General features: G+C 46.0%; 1 protein-coding gene across 1 annotated transcript in view; it reads right to left on the reverse strand.

The window, feature by feature from the left end:
- Positions 1–16,084, reverse strand: part of Ctnnal1 (catenin alpha like 1) — a 66,886-nt gene that overhangs the window by 2,611 nt on the left and 48,191 nt on the right. The window contains exons 12-16 of the mRNA XM_021200117.1: positions 14,690–14,727; positions 8,426–8,476; positions 8,172–8,326; positions 3,345–3,393; positions 284–340 (exon numbers count right to left, since the gene is read on the reverse strand). Coding sequence (XP_021055776.1) covers positions 284–340; positions 3,345–3,393; positions 8,172–8,326; positions 8,426–8,476; positions 14,690–14,727 — 350 coding nt within the window. The remainder of the gene's footprint in view (positions 1–283; positions 341–3,344; positions 3,394–8,171; positions 8,327–8,425; positions 8,477–14,689; positions 14,728–16,084) is intronic.

Below are 16,084 nucleotides of genomic sequence, written 5' to 3' on the forward strand. Positions count from 1 at the left end.
CATAGAATGGCTTCATTTCCACAAACCATGAATATTGTGAAATTTTGTCTCTGTGCATTCTAGACGAGGTCTTCCACTGGGCTAGATCCATTCCACCCCCAAGGACTATTTATAATCACACAAACATAACACAGTATAACAGAACAAAAAAAACAGGATAACATAACAGAATGTTCTCTGAATTTGCTCCTAGCCTACGTCTTACATACCTTTATGTATCAGTAAAATGTTTCCCGTGTGGGCATACGAAATCACTAGCACGGGACAGGGAGACATGCATTACCTGTTTGGAAAATGACTGTACACTTGAAGTAAGCTTTAATCCCTCTGCAGCAAAAACCTGGTAGAGAGGGAGACATCACTATTTTAGATCAATGTCTTCTGGATGGTTGGTAAACACATATTCTCAATTCCTTCACAGTTGAAAAATAAGCCAGACACTAAGGATGAGCCTCAGAGCTCCAGACATTTCTCATTGTGTCAAAGGAAACGTAGGGTTTAGCTAGCATCAGAAATTCTCCCAGACCTAAGACAAAATCCCCAGAGAGGCCCCTGTATACCTAAAGACCTCCAGTTATTCTGTAGAGACACACGGACCTGGGATCCACAGTCTCATAAATTACCTATTCCTTTCTGACAGCATCCCCAGATCACTTCATAAGATCTCCACTTACGGGCTGGTGAGATGGCTCAGTGGGTAAGGGCACCTGACTGCTCTTCTGAAGGTCCGGAGTTCAAATCCCAGCAACCACATGGTGGCTCACAATCATCCGTAACAAGATCTGATGCCCTCTTCTGGAGTGTCTGAAGACAACTACAGTGTACTTACATATAATAAATAAATAAATCTTTAAAAAAAAAAAAAAGATCTCCACTTACACTTACAGTGAGATGCCAAAGCTTTTAAATTCAGACTCCATTTTAGAGAACCTGACCTAAATTTTAACTAACAAGCTGGTATTTAGCGTTAGTTTCCAAGTTGCCCCCCAACAGAACCTGAGCCTAGCTCCAGTCTCTAGGCTGATCCCCAAATGACCACCAATGCAGAGGGGAGCAGGAGTTTATGATATGACTCCCAGCACCAGCCAATTATGTTAAAGGCCACAGCAGCTTTCCAATTAGATGCTTGCACACGTATTCCCTGCTTGCTCTTACTATAAAGCCTTGTCCAGATAGACATTCAGGGCTCCCCCACCACCAAAACCATTGTGTGTGATGGTGGTGCATTGGGGGAGGGGGACCCCAACTGGGGCTTTACTGAAGCTGGGGGGCTTTAGTAGCATAAAGACCCTGCTGTGAGTTGCATCAGATCGGCCCCTGTGTGTGTTTTGGGGGATCACTAACATTTCCCTGGCACAACAATAGAAAGGAGCCATTTTTCTTCAATGTGTAGCCACTGGTAACTTGATTCAGTAAATACCCTCACAACTGTACATTATGTAAGCAACCCCAGTTAACAAGTGGGTTATTCCCAGCACTTGGGAGACAGAGGCAGGCGAATTTCTGAGTTTGAGGACAGCCTAGTCTACAGAGTGAGTTCCAGGACAGCCAGGACTGCACAGAGAAACCCTGTCTCAAAANAAAAAAAAAAAAAAAAAAAGAATTGCCTTGGTAATGGTTTGTCTCCACAAAGGTAAAACAGCGTTTTAGAGAAATAATAACAAAGTAATACACTGTGTAGTTATATTTTACCTTTGTATACAAGAATACCTTTCAATAATGGTATAATGGTACATAAGGGCGCCTATCTGCAATCCCTATACTCCAGAGGTGGAGACAGGAAGACTGAGGAGCCAGCCTGGGCTATATAGTAAGTTCTAGGCTGGCCTCAGGATATAGTGGGACTCTGCCTCAAAAAATCAAAAGCAAAAAAAAAAAAAAAAAATGGGTTATAAAAAATAAGAGACATGAGAATAGGAAGGCCATGACTTGAGAAGAAAAAGCAAGTTCCAGAGGGAGAGGGAAAGATTAACATCAAAATGCATTATATACATGTATAAATTTGTCAAACAAGTAGGACATTCCTTTGTATGGTCCTCAAGTCTGAAAGAGTCATGAATCCTGGGGAATGAGGTCAGGTTGGAATTCTGCAGTTTCCACCTCACCATGACTGAATTTGCCTCCAGCCACATTCCACACCAGCGATATGAGAGGACAATCCAGACTGTTAAATTTTATTGTAATTTCAGATTTTGTCTGTTCACCTTGCATTTTATAATTTGGAGAAGAGTAAACACCATGGATAGACAAGTGCAAGTGACAGTCAGGACACGCTAAAGTACAGAACACGTGAGACCCCTTAAAACACCACATCAGGCGTTGCAGACGAGGCTTGACTGGGATAGCAAGAACACTTGCTGTTCTTTCAGAGAAACCAAATTCAACTCACAGAGCCACACAGCCCCAACCACCTGTAATTTCAGCTCCAGGGAATCTGACACCTTCTTCTGACCTCTAAGGTCACGTTCTCTCACATGCACACACACACACACACACACACACACCACACACACTCATATACACATGTGTGATTTACGAAGAAAACTAGTCCTGGTAGTAAGCAAGATCAAGAATATGGGTGGAGGGGTGAACTTTGACCTGGCAGTCATCAGCTTAATACCTTGTCATTGGCGGATAACAGATCTCAAGGTGAAATAGCCCCCTGCATCTTTCCTAGCCCAGGGAAGCCAGCTAGCTGGCTCTCTTAGCTTCCGCAGGTGCTGAACCATTCTCTTCCCCTCAAACCACATCATTCCACATTCTCTCGGTTCTCATAGCTTCCCTGCTGTTTCTGTTTGACAGAATGTCAGCCATTATAAGAGCACAGGAAAACTGCTGAATGGCAAATCCCTGTGCATTCCCAACACTGGCCTTTGCGTTCAACATGGGCAAAACACAATGCTTGATTTCCACTCTCCAAACCTAATGCTCTCCCTTGGTGTACCGCACCTCAGTCAATGTCATTAGCATTTATAGTGTCAGTTGAGTCAAAGCCTTTTAGAACATCAGCTCATTCCTCTGCTTCCCAAGGCTGAGTGGGCTCAGCACCATCACACTTGCAAACAAAGAACATTATTAGGGTTCTGCAGACATGCCCAGCCTTCCACTCCACTACCGCTCAGCACCTCATCTACATGGACGCTGCAAGGTTTCTAGCACAACTGCCGTCACGCCTGTTCTGCCTCTGAAATACTCCAACCTGGCTCACCATTCCATCTGTCACCTCAATAATGTGCCTACTCAAATGGCACCTTACAGAAGGCTTTCCAACCACCCTCAGTCACCTTTCCCTTCTTATCTCACAGGATCTTATCTCTCTGAGTACCTGTGAAAACACAACATACCTCTAGGAAGTGAATTAAGTCCTGGGAAGTTTTCAGTGGCCCCTCTCCTCTACAAAAGAATGAGTTATTAAATATAAATATGAGCTTGGAAATTGGCTTACAGAACATTAACGTTTTAGAGGACTCTGTTTTAGAGCATTCTGTATATTAGCAGAACTCAATTTATAAAGAATAATATGAACACTGATAATATTGCAACATTATTCTTAAAACAAGTTTAACCATTGCTTCCTAAGTTCAAGTCATATATGTTAATTTCATAATGCAAAGAGAACTGAGGCCAGCCAGGTGGTTGGTGCTATTTGTCCTTTGCAGGCTGCTTTTATTTTGCTTCATGAATAAATATGAGCTCTGATGATATGTCTCAACCAAATGCATTGTGTATGCAGTGAAAAGCGCATCAGACCCTGGCAGAAACTCGGCTTCAGCTTCCATGGGCATATACAAAACTCCAGTTCTAAATGTAGAATATATTCATAATACCACTTGTGTTGACCAGTTTTATTCAGAAGTTTAAGCGCTACCAAGAATTAAGAACTATGGAAAATGAAAGGTAAATTCCAAGAGAGCAACCAGCAGATGCTCAAGAGGAGCTATGGCCTCAGTACAAATCAAGAGATGCACACATGCTCCAGCAGCAACTTCTACCCCTAACGGCTGTGAGGTGTGAGAAAATCCTTCCAGCTCTGATGCATGCTGGGAGGAGCTACTGAATCACATCAGAAGTTGCAAAGAAAACTTGAAAGGCACTAGGCTGTCCTAAATATTTTATTAAGAAATATGCATTGTCAGCCAGGCAGGGTTGGCGCACGCCTCTAATCCCAGCACTTGGGAGGCAGAGGCAGGCGATTTCTGAGTTCAAGACCATCCTGGTCTACAGAGTGAGTTCCAGGACAGCCAAGGCTACACAGAGAAACCCTGTCTCGAAAAACCAAAAAAAAAAAAAAAAAAAAAAGGCCTCAGATTCACATAGGTAATTTGTAAATCTCTAAAAACACTCTCCCTCTTTCTTTTTCTGGGTTTCACTATCAGGCACCCTAATCTATGTTTTCAGCCTGTATCCAAAATGACTGCGAGGCCAGAAGCCCGGGCACCAGAGCTTGAGATCGCATGCCAACTTCCTATTTTGCAGCTTTGAACATCTTCATGGTAGGAGTCTAAGGTCTTAGGCTGCGACCTCGGGGGACTCTCGGAAGACACGAGTTGTAAAACTTTGCCTCGGCTTCCAGAGCTCTTGTTTGGAGAGGAAAGCAGCCGTTTCTCCGGGGAAATTAACCATTTCTCCACCGGTCCGGTCACATCCCCACCACACAAGCCTTCAAGAGCCCCGGACTCCGCGGCGGCGGCCGGGGAGTGTCGCAAAGGGGCGCCTCCCGGGGTCCGCTTCCCGCCACCGGGGCTCCACCTCCGCGCGCCGGCTCGGCGGCCGGCCCCCCGGAGGCGCCCGCGCGGGCAGGTCTTGGCGCCAAACGGGTGGCGGCGCTGTCCACCACGCGCGCGGCCGCGTCGGGCTCGACGGAGGCGGGGGCTCGGCCGGCGGAAGAAGGGGCGGGAGCGAGGCGCGCGGTGCTCTCGCGGGCTCTCGCGCCGCTCGCGTGACCGGGCTCCGGCTGTGCGCGACGCTCGGGCTCCGCGGGGCACGGGCGGGCCGGGAGCGCGCCGCGGCGAGAGGGCGTCTGGTGCGGGTGGGCGCGAGGTGCGGGCGAGCGAGCGAGCGAGCGAGCGAGCGAGCGGGGCGGGCGGGCGCGGGGGACGCGCGGGCGTGCACCCGCGCGCGGGCTCTCGGAGGAAGCCGCGGCCGAGGCTGCGCTTCCTCAGCCCGACGGAGAGCGGCAGTGTCGCCCCGGCCGGCGCACGCTCGGCCCGCTTCTCCCCCCGCGGCGGCTGCTCCTCGGCACCGCCAGCCCCAGCGCCGCTCCGGGGCGGGCGGGCGGCGGCGGCGGCAGCGGCGGGACCGACGGAGCCGCTTTGTGTGCAGCCCGACGAGGGGCGGCGGCGGCGGCGGCGGCGGTGGCGCAACCACCTGACAGAGGCCCGGCGCTCGCTGCACCGTCCGCCCGCATGAGGAGGAGGTAAAGCGGCGGCCGGGCTCGCGCCCTCGGCGGCGGCGAGGGAGGGACGGAAGGGGAGACCGCAGGGGAGGGCGCGCGCGGAGGCCCGGCGGGGTTGCCCGGAGCGGCGGCTCAGGCCTCGGCGGTGCCGAGGAGCGCCGGGCGACCGAAGGGCTTGAGACGCCGCCGGGCTCGGTTGCTGAAGTTACGGAACAAAATGTGAAGTGCGGAGCCGGGTCCTCCGCTTCCTGGCGAGGGGCTCGGGCCCCGGGCGGCTGGCGGGGGTGGCGGGCTGACCGGGGAGGGGCGGCCGCGCGGCGGGGACACCGGGAGCCCGGGGCTCGGCACGGCTACGGCGTTCTGCTCCCGGGCGCCGGCGCCGCGCGTGGGTCCTCTTGGGTACCTAGTTTTGCGGCCTAAGCTGAACCCTCTAGGCCTCGAGTCTCCTTTCCCGGAGGTGACCGGCCAGGCGGGGACCCAGCCGCTTCCCCTGAGCCGAGTGGGGCCGTAGGGTCCTCGCTGCCCCCCCGAGGCCATCAAACTTCCGACCTAGGTGCTCGGGGGTACATTTCATTGTGAAAAGAGGGCTAGGAAACTCCGGGAGCTGCTCGGCGCCTCTCGCGGCCGGGGCTGCTGCAGCCGAGAACCCCGTGGCACCGGGACTGGCTCGGGTGGGGGTGGCGGACGCCTAGCCGGGTCCGAAATCCAGGGAAGGAGCGAGTGGCCGGGTCCCCGGCCTCGGGGGCGAAGAAAGGGCCCTTTCCAGATTAGAGATTTTTGAAATGAAAAAGAGGTTACAAAGTCGCCCCTTTTCCCGCTGAACTTTGATTTTCTGACCGATAGAGGCCGGTAGAGGACTGTGAGAGAAAAGTTATTCCCCAGGATGGACTTCACGCAGCCGAAGCCTGCCACTGCCCTCTGTGGCGTCGTGAGTGCGGACGGGAAGATCGCTTACCCTCCGGGAGTAAAAGAGATCACCGACAAGATCACCACGGATGAAATGATCAAACGTCTGAAGGTAAGGGTCTGGGTCGGCGATCTGCGGCTCTGGATGGCTTTTGTGACTCGCATGGTTTCATTGGACTACTCTCAACCTGGCCTTTGGAGTTTTTAGTACTAAGTTTTTAAAGATAAGCGGCCCAGAAAGGTCTTGTTCTAACTTGGTGATGTCTTTGGATAAGTTCTGAAAGGACATAAGTAGCACCGGGAATTTAAAGAGTGTGCTCATTTTCTGTCCAGTTTATTACTCATAAGAACGCAATAGGAAGGTTGAGACCCATTGTGCTAAAAGGTGCACTTCAAAGTTAAGTTGCTTCCCTTGTGGTTCTTTTATTTAGTGAATATTGTTTAAGCGGCTCGATACCCTGAAGTGTAGACAGTGATTTTACCCACGAAAGTTCCTATTTTTATTAACTCCAAGAAAAGACTGACGAGCACAAGCAACCATATTGTCCCCCTTAGATTCTCATAATTTTCTAATGTCTGGTAGCTTAACTATCTATACAGTGGGCTCTAAACTAAATACAGTGTACAGATTTTTCAGAATTTGAGCTTAAGGAGAAATGATGATTTTTAGTACACATACCCAAAAAAGTCGAGGACAGGATTGTTGATATTCCTGTGAGTTTTGTGTGTGTGTGTGCTACATCGTTTTTCTTGGTGTAAGTGTGGTCCTTAACATCAGAGGTGTCTGTCTGTTTTAATCTAGCACTGTCACTTTGGGACTTAACTTTTCTGCTACTGCATGAGGGCAGTGTTTGCTATGGAATCAGTTTCGAGCAGTGATTGTCGCTTTGGACAACTTTGATGCCCCAGAGGGTGTTGTAGGCAATCTCAGTCATTTTGGTTGTCACAGTTGGCTTGGGGGGGGGGGTAGGCAGTGAAGTCCTGTGAGGAAGCTAACAGTTGTCTGGTGAAAGATCTTAAACTATTGAAGTAGGGAGACAGTGGGAGAGAGAATGGGTTNAAAGAAAGAAAGAAAGAAATATGAATTTTTATTGTTATATAGAAATAATTATAATACATTATAACTGATTATAATGATTTTAAGCAATTGCCTAAGGAAGGGCTTTAAGCATGCCTAGAAACAGTACAAATCTTCTCAAGACTGAGGCTAGGGGCTAGTGAGATGGCTCAGTGGTTAAGAGCGCCCGACTGCTCTTCCAAAGGTCCTGAGTTCAAATCCCAGCAACCACATGGGGGCTCACAACCATCCGTAACAAAATCTGATGCCCTCTTCTGGAGTGTCTGAAGACAGCTACAGTGTACTTACATATAATAAATAAATAAATAAATAAATAAATAAATATTTTTAAAAAAAAAAAGACTGAGGCTAGCGAGTGGGCTGACAAGGACTACTAGATGAGGTTGGTATGCACAGGACTTAAGGGGAAATGTGGGGGGAACATGCAGAGACTGTGATGAAATGACTTGTGCTTTGACCACAAGGAGATTTTGGCATTATGCAGACATGAAGGAGGCAGTATACATTCATGCATTGCAGGAACTATTCACCTGAGCCTTAGTGTTCCTGTCCCAGCCCACAGAGCTTGAGCTAGCCTCTGCTACGCCATGGGGTCGCTCCTCTCACGTCTCAATCTTTTCTTAACTTTGTAAAGATTTATTTATTTTTGGTGCACACCTACAGTCCCAGTACTCACGAGCATGAGAGGAAGATTGCTGACAGGCCATCCTGGACTGTCGTCTGAGACCACCCCCCGTCTCAAAAATAGCTGAATAAGCAAACACATAAACAAATCAAAATGGCACTGCATACCTAGTAAATAAATACAGAGAATAGGCCATCCTGGACATATTGCGTCCATGTCGAACGATCTCATTCTCTTCATCTTCCCATTTCTCGACTTCACAGTCAGCATCAGAGGAGAGCAATCCCAGCTTCAGCCCCAGCTTTGCAATCTTCGCTTGCTCCTACGAACACACAGGAGTCACAGGTCTGTCCTTGGAAGGAGGGTTTCACAACTCGGTCTCGCTATTGATACAAGCCTGTTACACACCCAAAGAGCCTACCTCGGAATCAGGTTTGTCAGGCTTTAGTGACTTCAGGTTTGCATTATTCTTCTGTGACAAAAGATTAGAAAGTTTTAGCATTTAATTGTGAGGAAAGTTGTCAGTAACAGAGAACAAATTTGTAACTTGTAAGGAATCCTAACTTTACCATACCCAGCAGGTAATTAAATTAAGCAGTTAACTACACTTGTAAATATTCTACTGGGTGAATTCAGAGCTAAGGGGACAAAGGCAGAGGGTCATGTCTAATCTGCTCTCTGTGTTACCAGCTGCCCACACTTCTTTTCACAGGGTCTTTAGGGACCTCAAGACAGCACTTAAAATATTCTCAGAATCCACCAATATTGTCCCCAGAGCTCCCTGACTTCTCTGTTACAATAATATTCTTGTAACATTTGAATGATTCTGATGAAACGCATTTGTAAGGACATTCCTACTGGTTATGACTCATTAATCTAACGCCTTTAACACTGAATTTCAATTCCCTGGTTTTGCTGCTCTCACAATGGCTAATCCTGAAGCCCATGCTGTAAAGACCTGACACTTTGAATTTAGGATTTACTGTAAGCCAGTGCTCAATGGTCTCCTGTTTTAGAAAGAACACTTTTGTTTTCATATAACTATTGGGAACTAACTCATTGTGTGTCCTCTAGAAGGGAAGAAGACTATCATAGGTCACAAGGCTGGTTCAGAGATTCCTGCTAACTCCAGCAACACAGAGGCACAATGTACCCTACCATCGACTATAGCAGTGCTTCTTTGAAATATATATTCAAACTTTCTTTGGATGGAGATGACAGCCCACAGTAAGAATTTCTCCTACTCTCAGACATAGTTGAAACAGGCAGAACAAGCAGGCCAATAGAGAATGGCCAATAGCTGGAGAAAGCCATTTGTCCAGTGGAAACACATATTCAAATTACACACACACACACACACACACACACACACACACACACACACAGCATATATATTTACATATATACATATGTGTGTGTGTGTGTGTGAAGATGTGAATTATGTGAATTACAGCCAAATAAACATTTATGTGTCTGTCTAGCTTAAGAAAAAGATCAAAGGCCGGGCGTGGTGCCACACGCCTTTATTCCCAGCACTTGGGAGGCAGAGGCAGGTGAATTTTTGAGTTCGAGGCCAGCCTGGTCTACAGAGTGAGTTCCAGGACAGCCAGGGCTACACAGAGAAACCCTGTCTTGAAAAACGAAAAAAAGAAAAAAAGAAAAAAGAAAAAGATCAAAAATTTTAACCCTTTGAACTTTAAGTGTGTGGGTGTTCTGCCTGCATGAATAGTCTCTGTGCCATGGGCATGCCTGATGCCCTTGGAGGCTAGAAGAGGGCATCAGGTCCCATGAAGCTGGAGTTACAGCTGCAGTATAGATGCTAGGAATTGAACTCAGGTCCAGCATAACAGCAGCCAATGCGCGTAACCGCTAACCCATCCGCTAAGCCATCCGCATAGCCCCATCACCAACCTTTTCAAGTGTATATACAGATACCCCTCAGTTTAACAATGGGATGCGTACTGAGAAGCACATCGCAGGCTGAAAATGTATCAAGTCTTAAAATGCTTTTAAAAGCTACAGATACAGTCAGAACATTTCCTGGCTATGTATGTGAGACCCTCAGCTCAATCCTTCCCCTACATTGTGTGTGTGTGTGTGTGTGTGTGTGTGTGTGTTTGCGCGCGCATGCGTGTGCACACACGCGAATGTGCACATGTGTATGCATTTAGAACAGCTAACCTACTACATTGTAGCGCATCATCTGTTTCTGTTCCTCTCCATGAATCTCCCTGGAAGCTGCCACACACTGGCACTGCCCAGCATGGTGAAAGGGGATCGCAGCATTTAGTGCAGGCTTGAGAAAAGATCAAAGTATGTCACTCAACATGTGTAAGCAAACATGTACGAAGTGAGGTCCATCTGTACATACATGTCTGTGCATGTCTGAGACGGGGGGGAGGGATAGGAAAGGGTCATCAGCAAAAGGCCACACTTACAGTGGTGGCCCCATAAAACTATGTCATCTAGGAGCTCTTGTAAAAGATCTGAGTCAGTTCCCAAAACTCAGCTGGCAGCTCCAGCTCCAGGGAATCCAGTTCCCTCTTCTGGCCTTAACAGACACCGAGTACACAATGGTGCACATTCATCCAGGCAAAACACTCACATACATAAAATAAACCTAAAAGCAAAATTCAAGACGTCCAAGGGCATACTCTACTCCATAGTGAGTTCAGGGCCAGCCTGCGACACATGGTCCCTTGTCTAAAACAACAAGCAAACAAACATAGCACCTATCAAGGCCATGGTCATCTTAGGTTATGTTAAGTACTCCTGGGATGTTCTCACAATGATAAAATGACCTATGACAAATTTCCCAGACCATGTCCCACTGTCAAGTGACAGCTTCCGTGATGTATGGAAATATACACACAAGCCAGGAGTGTGTACATATATACAAACAAGAAGCATATTTATAACATGAGCAAGAAGTGCACACAAAAACATGCGCGCGCGCGCACACACACATACATACACACACACACACACACACAAACAAGCATGCACTCACCCACACATGCCAGCAAGTTAGTCTGTCTCTCCTCTTGTTTGCCTTGTTAAAAGCAGGAACTGCGGGGCTGGTGAGATGGCTCAGCCTGTAAGAGCATCCGACTGCTCTTCCAAAGGTGCAGAGTTCAAATCCCAGCAACCACATGGTGGCTCATAACCATCCTTAACAAGATCTGACACCCTCTTCTGGAGTGTCTGAAGACAGCTACAATGTACTTACATATAATAAATAAATCTAAAAAAAAAAAAAAAAAAAAAAAAAAGAGCAAGAACTGCTACTTCTGACCAGTTTCTCAGTCACCAGACTTGACAAGAACAAAACGGCCATAATGTTTCCCTTCTGTAAGTATCTTCTTTATGTCTGAACCCAAACCTAGTGATATTTACTACTGAAGACAGGGGCATCGAAGCACAGACGCATGCACACACACAAGCACAAGTCTGTGCTCATGAGAACTGTCCTTCCATGGTCTAGCAGACCCCAAAGCAAGATATGAAGCAAACTCAGTGCCTATTCAATGCTTTTAGGTTTTATTTAGACTTCATTCCCTAGCTTTCTCATGTAAACTACTTGTGTTATATGATTTTTATTTTTACAAATTGAATTGCAAAAGTACTTAATGTCTATGAAGGGGAACTGTAGAAAGATAAACAAGCCATCTTTACAGTGTGACCATGGGCAGTGACAAAGCTCAGTGGGTAGAGGCCCTTGCTCCTGGCCTGACAGCCTAAGTCTGGTCCTCAGGACCCACACAGTGGGAGGAGAGAACCAACTCCTTCAGATGTCTTCTGGCCTGCACATACCTACCATGGCATATGAGCATACCACACCACCCCCGCCCAGAAAAATGAAAATAAAATAAAATAAAATAAAATAAAATAAAATAAAATAAAATCAAAAGAGAAAAAGAAAATGTGGTCAAGCTTGCCACCTAGTGGACACTATTGTGAAATGCAGTTCTGTTATATAAAGCTGAAGCTTTCCAAATATAAATAGCAGAGGACTCTCTGGAAAAGGAGCTACAGTTCTCTAAAAATATAGTTAGCTGTGCTACATTCAACTAAGGAAGTGGTTTATATTTTGAAATTCTGTTGCTAAAGAATTTATTGGCCTACTGAGTTCAATAAAATCTTCCTTCCATGCAACCCACTGTACTGGAGATGGAGCTTGGGCCTATGTAAGGAGGAGAGTGCTTCCGCAGTGAGCCCAAGCAGGAGCACTCCCTACAGTGGGAGCACTTCCTACAGCAGGAGCACCCCCTCACAGCAGGAGCACCCCCTCACAGCAGGAGCACTCCCTACAGCAGGAGCACACCCTCACAGCAGGAGCATTCCCTACAGCAGGAACACTCCCTCTTTTTTCTTGTCTTGTTATTGTTGTTCATTTTTGTCTTGTTTTGGGGATCTGTCTTACAGGCTAACATCAAGTTCATGATCCTCAGGCCTCAGGCTTCCAAGTGCTGCAGGTGAGCACTTGCTGCTGTATGATGTCTTTTCTTATCCAAAACTATTCTATAAGAGGCCCAGCTGGGCAGTGGTGGCGAATGCCTTTAATCCCAGCACTTGGGATTTCTGAGTTCGAGGCCAGCCTGGTCTACAAAGTGAGTTCCAGGACAGCCAGGGCTATACGGAGAAACCCTGACTCGAAAAAAAAAAAAACAAAAAAAAACAAAAAAACAAAGAGGCCCAACATACAGCATTTAAAACAATCTACCTATCTTTCTTTGATTAGATATAACAGTATGCTAACTACTGTCATTTATTGGATTCAAGGTGGATGAAAATCGAAAAATTAGATAAAATGTATACTACAAACTGTTTTGGTGATAAATTAAGACACAGATAACTATTTCTCAAAATGATTGTGCAATCTCGTCATTGTTTTTCTTCTACTTATATTCAGTTTACAAAAGTATTTCATCTCTGAACCACAGTGTGGATGCAAGTGCCCAGAAGAGGGCGTCTGATACTCTTGGGCAGCAGTTAGGGGGGGGGGGAGCCGCCATCCATGGGCAATGGGAACCAATGTCAAGTCCCCAGTAAGAGCAGTATGCACTCTTAGCCACTACGGCATCCCCAGCCCCTCGTCCTTTTGAAACTCTGAGAATTGATTTCTCTTCTGTCCTCTTCCCTACAGCAGTCGTTCCTGCTGTCCTCACTGTTCCAGGCATGGAAGTTTCACTGTCTAGCTTCTTACTCCTGCTACTCCTGCTACTCCCGTTACTCCCCTTGCTCCTGCTACTCCCGTTACTCCCGTTACTCTTGTTACTATCTTTGGATACTCGCCATGCCCTCACCACCAGTTATTATTAATAATTATTAATTTCTGTCTTCTCTTGATTCCCTTTTTATATAAGATTAAATATGTACTATCTAATAATAGCAGCTATTAGCCACAATGTGGGCAGTCTGGTTAGGATGTTATATGTGTGAAACATATCACAGATTTTGAAGATTTAAGATGACAAAGAGGCTAAAAAGTTTCCTACATGCCCCATGCTGAGTGGTAAAGTGATGCTTGGGATTCACTGGGAATAAAATATGATACAAAACCAACTTTGCAAAGTTCTTTTTCTTTGCATAACTACCTAAATTTTTAATTACATATGCCTTTTTCATTGAGGTAATGAATCACTTTATTATTATTATTATTATTATTATTATTATTATTATCAAATTTGGACCAGACAGTGTTAGGCAACAGAAATCCGCAGCACATAAGGTGTTTTTCAACTTGTTCATCCTTCAGCACCTTTGTCACCCAGTGCCCAATACAACACCAAGCCAACAGGTAGTGATCAGGGGCACTGATGACCCAAGACGTCTGTCTGTTTCCACCTGCTGTACAATCACACACCAGCGTGTCCCTCTCTTGTGACTGGGGAAATGGTTACAGCTTCCTGCTGGTGTAGTCCGAAGCCTTTCCCTCTCACTGGCCACCATGATTTCTTCTCTGAGAAGCTACTTCTTCGGCCAGGTTTTATTTGTTTGTCGTTGCCCCCCACACACTTCTCAAGCCTGGGCATCAGGGCACTTGATTGCCTTAAGACACTAGTTCGCGTGATAACTGAGCCTGTATCATATCCATAATTATAAATGTCATAATGTTATCTACAGATGAATCGCTGAGGTCACCACAAGGCTGCATGAGTAACAGGATGATGGTGAAAGGCTATCAGCCAGAAGAGAGGCGCTTTAGTCCCTGGGCCCTGGCCGCTCTCCAGCTAATTTACTGCTCGTTATTCTCTTTCTCACGGGCACACGGTTTGGAGTCGGGCTCTCGCTATCCAGCCTGGCTGGTATTTTGACCAGGCTGCCCTCTAATTCACTGTGGCCTGCCTGCCTCTGCTCCCGAGACCTAGGAATACAGGTGGGCTACCAAGACTGGCAATTAATGTGTGTTAATATACAGAAAATAATTCCAACACTACTTTGTGAATTACATCAGAAATATGGAAAAGAAAGCCACTTGCCTCTTCACAGATCCCATTATTCTCTGACCCCCCACAAAGCTGAACACAAATATTAAGAGTTCAGGTCACGTGTAGGCTGAGTAGCAGACATATACTATCCTAGGTTTCCCTGCTGCTAAGGGAGCAGAGTGGCAATAGATAAAGAGAGCAGAATTGAAATCCTGAAGACAGGCATTTGAAGCGTGCAGAGTTCCTGTACTTACCGTGGGCTTTGGAAGTGAAAGATGGTCGTACTTCTCTCCTACAAATAACATACATCACTTAAGAACTTCTGCTGATACAGTTTTATTACTCACATTTATTTAACTTTTACAATAGCAAACAAGAAGGTTACATTAGTTGTGAAAATCTAGACTGTCAATTATATGTGACTCGGATATTACAGCATAACTTGGTTTGCAGACATGAACACTATCAACACCTGCATTTCTAAGGCGCCAGAGCTCACACCCGAGTAAAGGGAAAATGAAAAAACAAATACGTCCTTGGGATTGACTTCCATTTCCAGGCAGCTCCCCAAACCATTATCTTTGCATCAGGACCAGCATCGGTTCTTCTTCCCTTCCTCTGTACACCAAACCCCATCAACTACCATACAGTCCTCTTGGGGAAAGGACAATCCCAGGGGACAAGACAGGAGAAGGAAGTGAGTGGACCAGTAACATGAAGTTGATTACAGGGAAGGCAGGCAGCTCACCCCCACCCCCATCTGTTATTTTGCTTGCTTGCAGATCAGTTTACAATAGATAATGATTTTGTTTTATAAAACTAGTTGGTGAATTTAAGATAAGATTTATAAAACAAATTTAAAAAACAAAACGATAGCATAAAGAATCAAAATTAGAAAGCCACTTTCACCCATGTTGCTACTTTCCACATATACTTAACACTAATGTATCATCATCATCATAGTTTTTTTCCTTTCTTTTTAAGGATTTATTTATTTACTACACTACAGTGTTTGCTTACATGTATTCCTATACACCAGAAGAGGGCACCAGATCTCATAGATGATTATTGTGAGCCATCATGTGGTTGCTGGGAATTGAACCTAGGACCTCTGGAAGAGCAGCTGGTGCTCTTAACCACTGAGCCATTTCTCCAGCCCTATCATAAGTTTCTCAAACCAGGGTTTCTTTGTATACCAGCCTTGGCAGTCCTGAGACTTGCTTTGTAGAGCAGGCTGGCCTCAGGCTCCATGATTCCCATGCCAGCTTAGCATTAACATTTTAGTGGTGAAAAAACAAAAGCCAATTCTTTGAGTGTCCTGGTTGGATTGTTTTGGTCAATTGATACAAGTTACTTTTGGTCACAGTATTTAGCACAGCAATAGAAACCCTAGGACATTTAGTGACCATTAGTATTTAGTAAGTATTATAGTTGTGATAAAATAAAATAAATGAGTATAAATTTTTAAAGAAGATTTGAAAAGCAATCTCTGAGGGTTTTCGTCGTTTGTTGTTCTTCCTTGTGTATTAGGGAATAAACCAGGGCCTTGCGGAAACAAAGCATGGAGCATGCAACCAAACTACAGCCCAGCAGTAACAACCAAACTACAGCCCAGCAGTAACAACCAAACTACAGCCCAGCAGTAACAA

This window comes from Mus pahari, chromosome 6 (genome assembly GCF_900095145.1).
Source record: "Mus pahari chromosome 6, PAHARI_EIJ_v1.1, whole genome shotgun sequence".
Classification (NCBI taxonomy): domain Eukaryota; kingdom Metazoa; phylum Chordata; class Mammalia; order Rodentia; family Muridae; genus Mus; species Mus pahari.